The 17323-nt window shown below is 37.2% G+C and overlaps 1 protein-coding gene across 1 annotated transcript in view; it reads left to right on the top strand.

The window, feature by feature from the left end:
• Positions 1-17323, top strand: part of LOC150079206 (uncharacterized) — a 49586-nt gene that overhangs the window by 14544 nt on the left and 17719 nt on the right. Inside the window, exon 2 of the mRNA XM_090383483.1 lies at positions 4879-4930. Coding sequence (XP_090239609.1) covers positions 4879-4930 — 52 coding nt within the window. The remainder of the gene's footprint in view (positions 1-4878; positions 4931-17323) is intronic.

Below are 17323 nucleotides of genomic sequence, written 5' to 3'. Positions count from 1 at the left end.
ATCACCAAGTTGGATCTGAATCGCCTAAGGGAACTCTCACTTCGACCGTGTACTTAGAAGGGTTGTTTATGAGAAAAAGATCAAGCTTATTGGCTGTATGATTAGGATTGTCCGGTATTCTGGTAGGTAAATGAACGATCTGTGTGAGGTCATTAATAATTGCAAAAGCTTTATCATCATGACCAGCTGGGTCGGTGTGACTTGAAAACGGAAGCCAGCTGCAGTTGCGAACATTAAAATCACCAAGGAAAATTATCTCACACTTAGAAAAGTTGGACTGGAGAAAGTCAAGTTGCAAAGGGGGGAAGTCAAAGAGCTCCAAGTGATTAGTGGAGTTTGGAGAATGGTAGAGACAACAGATGAATTTGACAGAATGAGGTAGAGATATTTGAAAGAGAGCCAGAGAAGATTGAAAAGAGGAGATTCCAAATTAGCAAGTGTATAACTCAGGTCTTTTCCTCCTGGTGTGGGGAGGATGTTCTCCCCTCATGGGTAGCACAGTTGATAGATTTGATATCCTCTCTGGTTTGGGGAGGTTGGCAATTCTATCAACTGTGCTACCAGTGAGAGCTTCAGTAGTCATATCATCCAAATCTTCCGCACCTACTGACATAGCAAGTTCTACTCGCATCGATTCTGTTTTCAGCCTGTTCAACCATATTTCCTGAATAAACTGACTCCGGCCATGCATTTTTCCACATGCATTTAATGTTGACGGTGTTGCTTCTTTCAGCGATAAAGCTATGATTCTGATAGAGTCCACAATTGAAAAATGTTTCCATGCATCCATTACTTCAATAGATTCGGAATCAATTTTTTCCAAAATCCATTTTGACGATTTTCTGATGTAATGAGATTTAAAGTGGATATAATGGCTGAATGAAAGAAGTTGTATTAACCTAGTACAACTGTGGTGGGAGTAACATAACTTCGATGTTTGGATGACTTAAATCTTTTGGATGGCCTGGTGTGCTATCCAATAGTAATAAAACTTTGAAATCTTGATTTTTACACAAGTTCAATAGCACAGAACATAACACAGGGATTTCTCAATAATTTTTTTTGACTAGCGAGTCAACAGCGGGATTCAAAAAGAGTGGAAATGTTGGAAAATTACATCCAACATAATAGCAGGGTTTCCCCCGCACAAAAGTTCAAGAATATCCTGTTGTGCGAGGTTTACCAAAATTCTCTAACCATATTAGAGCAAAACCATATTAGAATGTTATATAAGTACCATGTTGGGCGAGGATTTCCACAGTTTATCAATTGTGTTAGAGCAAAACTGTGTTGTAGAAGTACCATGTTATACGGGGGTTGCCTATACAACTTACAACTCGAGCATCAAAATTCAGGTAATTTTGATACTGGAGTTGTATGAAAGATACTGATACAGATAAAGACTCTGAAACATGCTTATGACTTTCTTGTGGACAGTTCACTAGACTAAAACAAGTGGGAGTTGTCATCTTCAAGAAATATCAGAATTTTTTTTTTTTTTCAAACTATGATGCCAATTCTGAACCATTCATTCAGGTATTTTTCATATTTACAATAAAATTCAGAATGTCTCTGAAAGCCAGAAGGCACTTCAGATTTGGAGTTCATCAGACAGAATTCCATCCGAATTATGGGATTGTGTCTTACTTGTGGATTTGTCATGTAGTATGTAGTTCAAAATGGTCAGTTAATCAGTTATTTAGCAATTATTATTGCTTTGATACAACTGATCTCTAATAAAAAAAATTATGACAGTTTTCCCCTCTAGCTTTTATAGCACATGTTTAACATTTCCCAGTTACACGTGTTTATCATGTTTCAATTTTATTATTTTTTTTTAAGGGATTTTGATGCGTAATAGACAGGTAAGCCAAATTCATGTTTTTCCCTTTTTGTTTTAACTTAATTTTCAAGAAAGACTGAGTAAGCACACTTTTTTGCACATTATCTTTGTGCTTGTGGTTCCCAATCCACTCAAAGTCAATAAAACTTGTCTTATCATAAAGTTTTTTTTACAAAATTTTCCTTATGAAATACCAAATCAACTTCAGAAAAGAAGATATTTGATACACATATCATTGTATTCAACAATTCCTTTGATGGCCATTTCAATCTATACTCACTCACTCGCATTAAAATACAACAATTTGTCAATATCAAGATCTTTTGGGCCTAATAGTAAATCTTTACATGTTTCACAATTGTTGCTTTTTGCAGCAAAAATTGTGAAAAATATTTCTGGCTAGGAATATTTAGAAAGAAATATTTCTTTCTAAATATTTCTAAAATTAACCTGAGATATATGCCAATCCACTTTTTTTTGTTCATTATATGCACAGTTTGTCTTTTTCCTGCATAGCTGTTATTTTCTTCCTTAAACAATTCAGCAAAACAGGGCAGAATCCTGGCTTATTAGCAATACTGAACACTGAATGCTTCAGGGGTTTTCTGCTTGGTAAATTCAGCTTCCTTATCAATAACTTATAAGTACCTTGGATTCTGAAGGTATATCGTATTAATAGCAAAAGCCTTGTCTATAGACTGTCCACTTTCTGCCTTTTATACTGCATGCAAATGACCAAATTTGAGATTAAAAGGAAGGTATATTGTGCTACAGTAAGGCTGTCCTTGACCTTGTTCAGCAATAAATTTTTATTTTGTTGCAATTTCAGAACTTTATTTTTAAGCCTGGATGTAACTGATCTCTTTTTATTGGTGTTGGCGTTCTCTGTACTTAACCCAGGTACTTCATGCAAAGTATGACTCAGCACAGTTTCTGTGTTGGGCATGGCTGAAAAACATGGACTGAACACTTTACAATCAGTTGAAGGAAGAAACTCAGTATTTGGCTGAGCAAATTTGATAAGGTTTCCCTTTTAGTGCTTGTGAAATATCAATCATAACAATGAGCTCCACACAGCCTAGCATTATTATATACTAATGATCCATAATTATCTTGATGTCGAATACTATCATACTTACCAAATGCTTTCAGCCAGTCTGCAAGCTTTACAAAAAAAAAAAAAAAAAAAAAAAATAGATTAAGATGTGCAGGAATGGCATATTTATAGAACTGCACATTTTGGAAGGGGAGAGTGAACTCCCCAATCCAACCAGGTCATTATATCTATAAATTTAAATTATTTAATTATTCAATAAACTATTACTTTGATTAATATCAGTACACTATTCATATTAATTAATGCAATAAGTTATGAATAATTTAAATGTTTAATGAATAATTTAATAGTTTAAACGTTTTCTGGTTCTATCAATTATGATAAATTATCTTAAATATTCTTTTGGAAATTGGTACAATTGCACTCCAGATTTATTACACAAGAAACACTTTTTTTCTGGGCATGATGTCAGCAATCAACTACACAAATAATTATAATAATAATAATAACAAAAAATGCAATGTAAAACAAACTTGCTACACTCAATGAGCACTAACCTACTCCAAATACACAATAACTTTATTAGCACTGGGCATGCACGTTAGTACTCTGTGGGTTTTCATGACCATGTTAGTTTCATGTGCCTGAACTAGTGGTGTCGGGAGTAATTGAGCAAGTGATCACTCTGTGTCTTACTATTCTGTGGGTTGCCTGTCCATGGATCCTTTCAAGAAGCTTGATATCATTTTTTAAGTGCAAACTCCATACTTAGACACAGTATTTGAAGTGCAGTCTTACAGTTTCCTTATAAATGGCACTAGGACCTTATCTCGAGAAGCAAATATTTAATAGATCTTCAATGAGACACCACGAGCCTTCCTTGCCACTTGTCAAAGGAGCAAGGAGATCATAATGTCCTGCATGGAGAGTTTTATGTCTCCCCCCCCCATATGATAGCTCCCAAATCCTTTTTTCCTTAACTGTTTTTAATCCAACCACATGTAAGTTATTTTGGGGTTCCTATGCCCCAAGTGTAAGTCATTGCATTTTCTGCCTCTTTTCTAATCATCCTCGAAGCCTGTCCAAGTTATGCTAAAAGCCCTGCTTGGGTGATGATTTACTATCCTCTCGCTCTTGATATTGCACCCTCTGATGGTTGCTGAATAGATATAAGGGAATTTTTGTTTATCCAGACTGATTTTTGGAATAAATTTATTCATCCACACTAGGTGGATGAATAAATTCATCCACCTAGTGTTGTGGAAGTGAGTAGTTTGAATAAATTGTCTCTTGCATCGTGTTGCAATTACTGTTGATAACAGGATGCATATGTATCTCTGACCACAGTTCCAAGCCTGATGCAGTCATCTAAGACACATTCATTCAGGAATTTATGTGGTCAAAATTAGCCAACCTTACATTCTTGACAATAATCTATACAACATACCTGATGACTAGCTGTATTCCAAAGCCTTGTTCAGTTATTCTTTGAGTGACGTGAAATGTTACTTCTTTAAAATGAGCTGTTCCATCTCTGAGGTAAGTTGTATTTGGGGTTCCTTTGTTATTCCTTCTGGAATACAGTGCTGCTTAAGCTAACCAAATGGATTGTTTTTATTAATTTTCAGTTGCAAAATAAAAAAAATTTTTGTAATTAATTTCTTAATTGCTATAATCAATGTAACTGTAGTGAGAATATAAAGCCCCTTTCAAAATTTTTATTAAACCTATATGTAACATTTTCTTGAAGCTGTCTTACATCTGTATTAATTTCTTCCTTTCCATCCTGGCATATCACTTATGCTCCTCTGTATTGAAAAAATTTTTCCTTTAATTATCAAATGCAGTTCTTGTAAAATATGAGCCTAATGGACAAACCTCATGTATAAAAGTGAATTTCGTCCATTAGGCCCATATCAAACTTTATCAAAGTAATACATTTTCTGACATGTGTTAAAGAAATTTTTTTTTTATGCAGATATAAAAGAAGATGTCAGATACATAACAAATCTAGCCTGCAAAATCAGAAGGTATGTCTATTACATTTTTTATAGTAAAACAATTGGTTATTTCCATATATAACAACACAGGATCGTTGAAAGCGATATTGAAATATGAATAGCATATATTTACAGATATATTATGTCTTTGAACATTGTTTCTAATAATAACACTTTTGAAGCACAGAAAATTTAATTCATGTGCAAATACTTTCAGTATGTTTCAAACATATGTGTAAATTCTTGTACGGATCATCCTTAAGAAAAGGTTAATGGATTAAAATTTGGTGAACACGACTTCATCCTCACTAGCAGAAGATATATTGTGAATGATGTTACCATCCTGAACAAGGTAAATGTTGGAAGTGATCACAGAATGGTAATGCACATTTGATATAGATGCAAGAAAAGAAAGGAAAAAACTGACTCAAGTAAATAATACAAAGGTCTTTAAGATAACAGAAGAGGAGAAAAAGCAGTATGTACTAGAAATTAAGAACGAGTTTGAGCTTCTGCAGACCTTTCAGGAACAAGATATTGATGAGGAATACAACAACCTTCTGAAAGTGATAAAGCCTGAGAAACCTATAGGTAAAAAGAAATCCAAAGAAGTAAAAATTAGTAAAGAAGCATTTGTTGTGATGAACCGAAGACGAAAAATGAAGAGAAAGATAAACACGGACAAGGACAAAATTGAGTATACTGAGTTATGCAAAACCATTAGAAAGAGACTCAGAGAGGACATAAGAAGCATTAACACAAGAAAAGTAGAAGAAGCATTAAGGGAAAACAACGGACTTTAGCAGAGAAGGACTTGGGCAGGACATAGCTTGAAGACATGATGACAGATGGACTAAGAAAATAACAGAATGGTACCTAAGAGGAGCTAAAAGAAAACCTGGAAGGCAACAATGGAGATGGACAGATGAAATTCACGAGTTCATAGGTAGTAATTGGATGGCCATTGCACAAAACAGAAGAAACTGAAAAGTTGCTGGAGAGACCTTCATTCTGCAGTGGATTGAAAATGGCTGATGATGATGGCCAAGACCATTCATCTTCAAAACATCTAGAATTCCAAATTTTAGATTAATATATCATGGAAATGCTTGCTCAGGAAGTGAAGAACTACATTTGCTATAGGCGGTGGTTTTCCCCCCATCTAGCAGGTGACAGGCCCTACACAGTAATTTTTCTGGATGCAAAGTTTCCTTCATGACTTTATGAGAATTTTATATGTGCTCATTTAGGAAATTTTATGTGCTCATTGCTTAACAAAATTTGATGAATAACTGTTTTCAAAAATTGCTGAAATGAAATAGAAGCTGAGTTACTTATCTTTGTCAACAATCATTTTATATTAAATAAGCCTAGTATCAAAATTACGCATATTATGTGGAAATTTCTAATATTTAGTTTTATTGCTTAAAAACCAGTGTGTATTTACTGGAACTTATTAACAATATAATTTATTTTCCTATTATCGAGGCAGGGTTAGGTGGGATGGAAAACTGCTAGCTTGGGAGGATACACGGACTAATAAATTAACAGTAGCCGCTGGCAGAGTTAAAGTGATTCTTGCACTACTTCTGCTGAAATGCAATTGAGCAGTAGCCTGGAAAGCAAGGCAATGGGAATTTCCAGGACTGCTGGAAGTCATAGTGGAACATTGGCTGTGTTAGGGTAACTAAGAGTAGAAACAGGTGCATGTATACTTGCATGTACACCAATGCTAGGAGTATAATTAATAAATTCGATGAGCTTGAAGTGCTAGTCAAAACACCAAAGTCGGATATTGTTCGGATATCAGAGAAATGGTGTCACACAGACATAAGCAGTGCAGAACTGGAATTTGGGGAGTACAATGTGTACATAAAGGATAGACAGGACAGGAAGGGAGGAGGGGTTATGCTGTTAGTTAAGAAAAACATAAAATCTAAGGAAGAGCATCCAATTGATGTGGGGGGAAACACACGCAATGTTGAGTCTGTTTGGTGTGACATAAGCACTGGGAAAGGAAAAACGAGAGTGGGTGTGTGTTATAGGCCTAATGAATCTGATGAGTATAATGAGCAATTGTGCAATAGAGTGGATCAGTAAATTAGAGTGTCTAATAATGGGGGATTTTAATTTCCCGGATATTGACTGGAATTTGTGGGTTGATCACACACACTAGCAAGGCTTTTGTGGATTTATTGGATGATTGTTTTCTACAGCAGCAGCATGTTCGAGAGGCAAATAGAGTGAGTAATTCTCTTGATCTGATTATCAGTAGTGATTCTTCATGCATCAAGAATCTGCAGATAAAGGAACCACTAGGTGGGAGTGATCACAATGTGATGAAGTGGGATTTACTCAAAGAGGTAACAACCATCAAGACTAAAGGGAAGGGTTTTGCTTTCATAAAGGTGACGACAGTGGTCTGAGACAGTATTTAAATTCTATACGGTGGAACCAACTGATGATGTTACCAACAGCAAATTCAAAATGGGGAGCATTCAAAGAATTAATCTTGGAAGCTACTAGGCTTTTCATACCAACAAAGAAATATTGTTCAAGATTTAGGCCTAAATGGTTGTCAGATGAACTAATTAGACATGTGACAGTGAAAAAAAATGCATGTGACACATATAAATTAACATGTGACACAGAAGCCTATGATAGATATAAGCTGGTCTGTAACCAAGTTACAAAGGAGGTTAGGCAGGCGAAAGCAGATTACGAGAAATCTTTGGCAAAGGATGCAAAGAAAAACAACAGAGTTCTTTACTTATGTAAACTCTAGAAGGAAGGGGATGAATCAGATTGGTCCACTTGTTATCGATGGTTCAACCGTTCATGATCTTGCTCAGGTAGCTAACAAACTAAATGAATATTTTGCATCGACCTTCACACATGAGGAGTTATTCAAGGAGGGGAATGCCAGAGGTGTATTCAACTCTGGCAGTAAGCTAGATAATCTTGTAATAACTCAGAGTAAAGTGGAGGAGAAATTGTTGAAGATAAACACAAGAAAGGCACCTGAAGTGGATGGAATCTATCCATTTATATTAAAGGAGGTGGCAAAGGAAGTAAGCAAACCCTTAGCCATAATTATGAGAGCTTCCCTCATAATTATGAGGGAAGCTCCAGTCCAAGGGAGGTACCCATGGACTGGAGATGTGCAAATGTGACCCCAATCCACAAAGGAGGATCAAAGGGAGGCTCAGGTAATTACAGATCTGTTAGTTTAACTTCTGTTCCAGGGAAATTAATGGAGGCACTGGTTAAAGAAGCATTGCAGTCACAAAGAAACTGGATGCAAAGAATACCTTTGATATCATATATTTGGATCTTAGAAAGGCTTTTGATACTGTTGCACATGGAAGACTGCTGCACAAATTGGAGCAGTGTGGCATTGGAGACAAATTGCTGCTATGGATAAAGGGATGGTTGAGTGGGAGAAGGCAGTGAGTGGTAATAAATGGACACTGCTCTTCATGGACTAATGTTATTAGTGGAGTCCCTCAGGATTCAGTGTTGTGTCCATTGTTGTTTTCCGTATTTATAAATGATATCGATGATGGTATAACCAGCATAATGTCCAAGTTTGCAGACGATACGAAGGTTGGCAGGATTGTTAATGACACTAATGACAGTACACTACTTAAACAGGATCTAGAAAAGTTGAGCAGATGGGCTGAGAGGTGGCAAATGAAGTTTAACATTGACAAATGTAAAGTACTACATATGGGAAGCAGTAATCCCAGAGTAACGTATCAATTCTGTGGTACCACACTGACACTGGTAGAGAATGAAAAGGACCTGGGGGTAATTGTGCAGGCAGATATGAAGTTTTCTAAGCAGTGCAAATGGTCTGCAAGAGTAGCTCATGGTGTCTTGTCAATGATATACAGGAATTTTTCTAGCAGAGATAAGGAGGTGATTATCCTCTTGTATAAGGCAATGGTCAGGCCACACCTTGAGTACTGTATACTGGTCTGGAGGCCTCATTTTAAGAAGGATGGAGAGCTGTTGGAACGAAAAGGGTTGCTCTTACGAAGAAAGACTTAAATTTTTCAAATTACAGTGTCTGGAGGCTTGGCCTCTGTGAGGTGATCTGATTGAGGTGTATAAAGCCTTGAATGGTTTGAGCATACTCAATACGGATGGTATTCTTCCTCTTGCTCAGAATAATTGCCTGAGAAGGCATAAATTCAAATTGAAGTAAGATGGTTGTAGGATAGATGTGCGGAAGTTTGCCTTTAGCCAGCGGGTGGTTTATTGGTGGAACAAACTTCCATCTGTCGTTGTAGAAGTTGATAGCTTAAATAGATTCAAGGCAGAACTTGACAAATATTTGGAGCGAGTGGATGGGTGAAATAAGGGATGGGTTTTTTTTTTTTTTTTTGGCTGATGCTATATAAACTTGCTTTCTGGCATCATGTGCCTTTGCTAATGCTAATTACTTTAAGCATTTGCTGTTTTATCCCTTATCTCTCCACCCCACTTGGTGAGGAATGCTGTTTTATGCCTTATTTCTTCACCCCCCTTGAGAGAATGTTTTTATAGAATTTCAAGGTTAATAATAATTACTTCCTCTGCTCATGTAATGTTTTCAGCCATTCTCCCATAACTTTATTCTTGAACAACACCTGACTCTTCAAAATTTTAACTAGCCTATTAATTTCTGAATTGCTTTGACATTATCTGCTGTAAAATTTTACTTGAAACCCATACAGCACCACAATAATGGTATTAACAGATTTTTCACACAAAATAGCACCATTAACTAGAGTATGTTCTTATTTTTGCCTGTCTGTGTAGAAGTAGCCAGTCCAGTAATAAACTCCTAAATTAATTTCTAGAAGTTAAATAAATAAATATATGCAATTCAAACAAGAATATAATTTTTTTGTTAATGATTCTTTACACAAGATTGATTAAAAGTTTATGGACTGAACTAATATGGAGATCCATCCAAAGGATGTATCTCCTTTGAAGTAACCTCTCCAATGCTGTGTACACACTGATTTTATCACTTCTGCAACTTTTGGAAGTATTCCTGATAAGCTTCTTTGGAATTCCTAATAGTTTTTGTGTCACATTTCTGAATAATATTTTCAGTCATTATAACTCTGTGACCTTTGAAGGGGGTTTTAAGCTTAGGGGGGGAAATTACATGGAGGTAAATCCAGTAATTATAGTAAATGGGAGGCCACAGTGATGGAGTGCTTTGCAAGATTACCTTGAATGGAAAGCATTGAGTGTATTTAGATGTATTTAGGGTTGTATATGCATGTGCCAATCTCCAAGGCCCACTTTTCCAGCTGTTTTCTCTGAACATCATGTAATCGGCTTAGAACTGTTTTGCAGTATTCCTATACACTGGTTCACTATTTGACCATGTCAGACAAATTCATAATAAACAATCCCCTGTGAATAAAAGAATACAATAAGCATGATCTTCACATTTGAATGAGACTGTTTTGATCTTTAGGGCCTTGAAGAAGATGAAGTTTTCCATTTTGAGGACTGGGACTTTGTTTGCAGGTCACAGCCATACCCACAGTACTATGCCTGTAATGACAAAAGAAACAAAATGTGGGTCAGCAGCAGCATGTCAATGAAGGTGCTAACATGTGAGAACTCGCCACTCTCTGTGATCATCTGTGAAGATGTGAGGCACATATTTGGCTGTAATACATCCCATGATATTACATCTGAAATACATCCCATGATATTACATCTGAAATACATCCCATGATATTACATCTGAAATACATCCCATTCTCAAATCGTGTTAAAATTAATTGATACGTGTCATAAGAAATAACAATTTCACTAGCAACTTTGTATACAGTTAAGGCATTAATCATGCCATATCAGGCATTAATCATGCCTGATCATCTTAGACAGATAAGCAACGGCCATCTTTAACTTTATGAACCACTGGAAAGCCTTTGAATGACACGTCATCTTCTCTGATAGCTGTTTTAACTTTTCATGGGTTTCTCTTGCATTCTTTCTAATTTGATGCAAATGAATGATTTTACAGGGAGCAGCAAATGTACTGCTTGCTGTAAAATCTCATTTAAAAAGCAATGAAACATAAAATAAAATGTTTTGTGTAGTGCATGATAATGACTGCAGATAAATAGGTGATTCATGCATTACTCTGTCTAAATGAGCCACTGAACATGTTGAAACAGTAATTTTTCTGGGTGCAAAGTTGCTTTCACGATTTTGTGGGAATTTTCTGTGTGCTATTATAGATGGTTGATGTTTCATCACTTAATAAAATTTGATGAATACTGTTGGACTGTTTTCAAAAAATTACTGAAATGAAACAGATGCTGAGTTTCTTTTCTTTGTCAATATTGGTAATCGGTTCCTGGTTTGTATTTGCATTTGCAGGGATACATTCTTATGTCAGAGAGAGAGAGAGAGGTTAGAGAGTAGGTCAGTCCCATAGCTTTTTTGGTCACACCTCATATGTAATATAGGCTCCAGGTGCCAAGCAGTTGTGATTGAGCATTTTCTCTGTGCTTAAAGTGTGATTATCTAAAAGCGATTTATAGTTCTTTAAGTTCCTGTCCTTAAGAAATTTATTTATTTAATATCAGCTACTGTTACAAAAGTACTTGTACAGAGCAAGAAAAGCTACCTTTCTTTATTTTTCATATTTCTATTACTAGCACTTACTAGTTTACGCTTGGTCACACCAGGCACTGCTCCTGCCTCCCCATGGCAGGGTGGCTGGAAACCTTGGCAGAAAAGCTAATCTGCCAAGGGCCAAAAGGAGCAAACATGGATCAAAATGTGTTTCCGCTTCTAGAGCTGACAAGCTCTCGGCCAGAGTTAGATATTGAGCATAACACATCGCAACTCAACAGGTTGAAAACCACTTCCTCAGCAACAGATTGTCCTGCATTTCTTATAATGCACTCTCTCTTGCAGATCAGCCTCTCAATAAGCTTTCTCTGTTCCATATCCAGAAACACCTGGAAAGACAGTCAAGAGACTGCAATCAGGGGACTTTCTAGTGGACTGTAAAAATTCAGAGAAACTGCTAAAACTTACAAATTTTGCTAGAATTTTAGTAAAAGTTTCTCCCCATGCAACTCTAAATACATCTAAGGGTGTTATATTCAGCTGGGATCTATTGAATGTCATGGAGGAGGAGATAACACAAGAGCTTCAAGATCGAAATGTCATTGCTGTGAAAAGAATTATGTTTAAAAGAGAAAATACACTCACACTTACAAGGAATATTATTCTAACCTTTATCACGCCAAATCTACCACCATCGATAAAAGCAGGCTATCTACTTTGCCGCATTAAACCATACATTCCTAACCAATTGAGATGTTTTAAGTGCCAAAAGTATGTCCACTCTCAAACTGCGTGCAGAGGAAACCAAGTTTGTCCTAATTGTGGGTTCTCTAACCACACCCAAAGTGAACTGCTTGGCAAAAGAAATGACTTGCCCCAACTGTAAAGGAAGCCATCCAGCTTATTCAAGGACATGTAACAGATGGAAAACTGAAAAGAAAATAGTTAAATGTAAGATCAAAAATAAAGTAAGCTTTCAAGAAGTGTGGAAATCAATTTTTCCCAGTACGAATAAATGTACGTATGCCAATATTGCACAAAAATATCAAACAATGGCTACCCCAAACTGATGTTACAGTCCCTTCAAACACCTCAATTTCTGACTGGGTTCGGACTGTTCTCTCTCAGCAACAGTCCAATATCCCGAAACAGTTGAACCAGGCAAGTAATACTGCACTTACAGTACCAGCTACATCTCCTCTTCCTCCCCCAGTGATTGCTTCTACATCGAATAATCAAAGCTCAGATTTTAAAAAGAATATCCAAGAAACTATGGATACAAGTGACTCATCTAGACAAGAAGACCCAATCCTAGAATTGTATGTGGAAGAAGATATGGACACTGGTCGGCCATTCTTCTCAAAAAAAGACAAACCAAAGCCTGAAACCCATAAGCCAGCCACATTAAAGAAACAGTCAGATACAGCTTCTTCTACTAAACACCAGTAATGCCTTACATTCTACAAAGGAATTGTAGAGGATATCGTAGCAACCTTAATGATATTCAAGTCTTGATTAGCCACTACTCTCCAGTTGGTTTCTGTCTACAATAAACTTACCTAATGTCTCAAATTTCTAACAACATAAAGAACTATTCTATCTATCGACAAGATCGTAATACTTCAAATGTGACCTGTGCGGGGCATGGCCATTTTGGTCAGTACAAAGATCCCGACCAAACAAATTGTTTTGCAAACTGAAGTTGAAGTTGTTGCCATATGTTTGATAGCCCAGGTTGTGTAAACACTAGTATCAATCTATCTCCCACCAAGTCATACCTTCTCTTACCAAGATCTTGAAAATCTAATGCAGTACCTTCCCGTCTGTCTCTTGGGGGATTTCAATGGTCACCACCCCTTATGGGGATTGATTAAATTAGATAGACATGGCTGACTAATTGAAACCTTTCTGGATAAGCAAAACCTTACTGTTCTTAATACTGGTGCACCCACCCACATACAATTACCAACTGGACAAACTTCTACAATCTATCTATCAGTATGCTCCCCGATTCTGTTTCCAATCATGGAATGGTATGCTCTGGATGATCCCATGGGAAGTGACCATTTTCCAATTGTTTGCAAGCTGCTCACTACCCAACTACCATTATTACAACCCTGTAGGAAATGGAAATTCTCTCAAGCCAACTGGGTCAAATTTCAATCAGCTATCAGTCTGGATGAGAAATTTATACGAATGCAGCCGATAGATGAAGCCACAGATTATATCACGTCACACCTATTATCTGCAGCTAAATGCTCAATTCCATTGTCAAATCCCCCTTTCCAATGGCACAATAATTATTGATGGAATGAAGAATGCACAAAAACAAAGAAGTTAAAAAATAAAGCATGGAATTCTTTTCATAGATCTGACCACGGTTAATCTTATTAACTATAAGAAGCTAAGTAGTAGTACTAGTGGCATGTGATGCAAGAGAGCAAGTGTATGAGCTTATGCAGCATCAGCCAAAAAAAAAAAAAAAAAATCACACCATTCCCTCCAAATGCCTGTCCAGTTCCTCCTTAAATTTATTCAACCTATTAACTTCCACAACGACAGATGGAAGTTTGTTCCAGCAATTAACCCGCTGGCTAAAGGCAAATTTCCGCGCATCTATTCTACATCTGTCTTTTCTTAATTTGAATTTATGCCACCTTAGGTTCGTAATCTGAACAAGTGGAAGGATCCCATCAGAATTCAGCGTGCTCACCCATTCAAGGCCTTATACACTTCAATCAGATCACCATGCAGGTGCCTAGTCTCCAGCCACTGCAATTTGCAGAACTTAAGCCTCTCTTGGTAAGAGGATCCCTTCATTCCCCTCACCAATCTTGTTGCCCTTCTCTGTACACGCTCAAGTAAATCTACATCTTTCCTAAAATGAGGCCTCCAGACCTGTACACAGTACTCAAGGCGTGGCCTGACCATTGCCTTATACAGAGGGACAATCACCTCCTTCTCCCTGCTAGCAAAATTCCTATATATCATTGACAAAACTTCATGACCTGCCTTGGCAGACTGTCTGCATTGCTCAGAAAACTTCATATCTGCCTGCGCAATTACTTCCAGGTCTTTTTCATTTTCTACCACCTTAAGTGGAGTACCACACAGTTGGTACGTTTCTCTGGGGTTACTTCTACCCATATGCAGTGCATTTGTCAAGGTTAAACTTCAGTTGCCACTTCTTAGTCCATCTGCCCAAATTATCTAGATCCTGTTGCAGTATCACACTGCCATTACTGTCATTAACAACCCTGCCAACCTTTGTATCATCTGCAAACTTCGACATTAAGCCTGATATACCTTCATCAATATCATTGATAAATATACACAACAACAGTGGACCTAACGCCGAACCCTGTGGGACTCCACTAATAACATTAGTCCACGAAGAGCAGCACCCATTGATTACCACCCTCTGTCTTCTCGCACTTAACCATCCTTTTATCCATTGTAGCAACTTACCCTTAATACCATTCTGCTCCAATTTGTACAATAGTCTTCCAAGCGCAACGGTGTCAAAAGCTTTCCTGAAATCCAAATATATGATATCAAAATTATTTTTTGCATCCAGTTCCTTTGTAACCACATCATAATATCCTATCAAATTTGTCAGACAAGACTTTCCCTTAACAAACCCATGCTGTGTCTGAATTATTGCTGCAGTCTTGTCTAGATGATCCTGCAATGCATCTTTAACCAGTGACTCCATTATTTTACCCGGAACAGAAGTTAAACTAACTGGTCTGTAATTACTCGTGTCATCCTTTGATCCCCCTTTGTGAATTGGGGATACATTTGCACATCTCCAGTCCATGGAGACCTCCCCTGAATCCAAGGATGCTCTCATAATTATGGCTAAGGGTTTGCTTAGTTGCTTTGTTGCCTCCTTTAATATAACTGGATAGATCCCATCCACCCCAGGTGCTTTTCTTATGTTTAACTTCAACAATTTCTCCTCCACTTTGCTTTCAGTTATTACAAAATCATTAAGTATCCTGCTACAATTTGATAACCTTCTGCCATTTTCAAACCTTAATAATTCCTCATGTGTGAATGTAGATGCAAAATACTCATTCAGTTTGTTTGCTATCTGAGCAGGATTATAAACAGTCGAACCATCGATGTCAAGTGGACCAATCAGATTCATCCCCTTCCTTTTAGAGTTTATATAAGTAAAGAAATCCTTGCTGTTTTTCTTAGCATCTTTTGCCAAGGATTTCTCGTAATCTGCCTTCGCCTGCCTAAAGTCTTTTGTGACCTGATTACAGACTAGCTTATATCTGCCATAGGCTTCTGAGTCGCTTGATAATTTATATGCATCCCATGCATTTTTGTTCTCTGTTACGAGTCTCATTAGTTCATTAGATAACCATTTAGGCCTAAACCTTGAACAATATTTCTGCCTTTCCCGTTTCCCAGTTCAACAATATTGAATAATTAAGGGCAAAAGCACATCTCACACAAAGACAAGCCAAAAAGAATTCCTGGATTCAGTTTGTGCAAATGCTCCTGAGGACATTGCAAATGCCTTGGGCACAACCTTTGCCCAAGTTTCAGTGGCACTAACTTGCTCTCTGGATTTCCAGAAAACTAAGACCATGTTTGAACAGCGATCCATCAATTTTCAAACCTCTGTACTCCATCCATATAATTCTGAACTACTACATGCTATCAAAACAACATGCAATAGTGCCTCTGGGCCAGATGGAATATATTATATCATGTTGTAACATCTTGAAGAAACACATTTAATAATACTGCTGGTCTTCTATAACCAAATCTTTCTTGGAAACCTTTACCCCATCTCTTGGCACCATGCCACAGTTCTTGACTTTTTGAAACCTGGAAAAGATCCTACCAGTCTGTGTAGTTACAGACCAATTTCCATCTCCAGTTTGACTTGGCGTTATGGCCTTAGCTGCCAATGCGCCATTAAAATACCAAACCAAATCAAACCAAACCCTCTCCAGTTCCCTTGGTAAGTTACTTGAAAAAATAATCCATAATCGACTTGTTTGGATCATAGAAATACAACATCTTTTGAGTAATAATCAGCATGAATTTCACCAGAACAGGTCCTCTTTAGATCTCATGATCAAAGCTGAGTCTGCAATTCGTAATGCCTTTGTAAAAAATTAACACCTTGTTATGGTTTCCATAGACATAGAGAAGGCATTTGTCACTACCTGGTGCCATGGCATTCTCAGTAACCTCCATGCTCTTGGTCTACGAGGCAATCTGCCTATATTCATCAGGAACTTCCTCCAGAATCGTTCGTTCCAAGTTCGATACCAGAACTCGCTTTCTATGACATTTTTACAGGAAGAAGGAGTACCACAAGGGTCTGTACGGAGTGAAACCCCTTTTGCCCTTAGAATCAATTCCATCACAAAAGAACTTCCAAATACTGTTCAGACTTACCTTTACACTGATGATCTCTCTATTTCTTGCATTCTCAGAACATGAGATGCAGATATCCCTGAATAAAGTCCAAAGGTGGGCAGTGTGCAATGGCTGTCGTCTCTCACAGCAGAAAACTGTTGCAATTCACTTTTGCAATCAACATAAATTACATACAGATCCTGAAATTCTGGTATCAAACTCCACCATTCCAATGACTGACAACATCAGATTCTTGGGATTAATCCTTGACAGGAAGTTAAATTTCTTTGAGCACATTAAATTTGTGCATACTACCTGCCTCAGAAAGCTGAATATACTAAAAGCTTTATCTGCCCTGTCTTGGGGAGCAGACCGTACATCTTTGTTGCTCCTATATAGAGTATTGATCAAATCCCTTTGGATTATGGTGCTCCAATCTAT

This window comes from Mastigoproctus giganteus, chromosome 10 (genome assembly GCF_048544385.1).
Source record: "Mastigoproctus giganteus isolate SK-2022 chromosome 10, ASM4854438v1, whole genome shotgun sequence".
Taxonomy (NCBI): domain Eukaryota; kingdom Metazoa; phylum Arthropoda; class Arachnida; order Uropygi; family Thelyphonidae; genus Mastigoproctus; species Mastigoproctus giganteus.
Note: the sequence above shows the minus strand (reverse complement) of the source record. Positions and strands in the feature narration are given on the sequence as shown.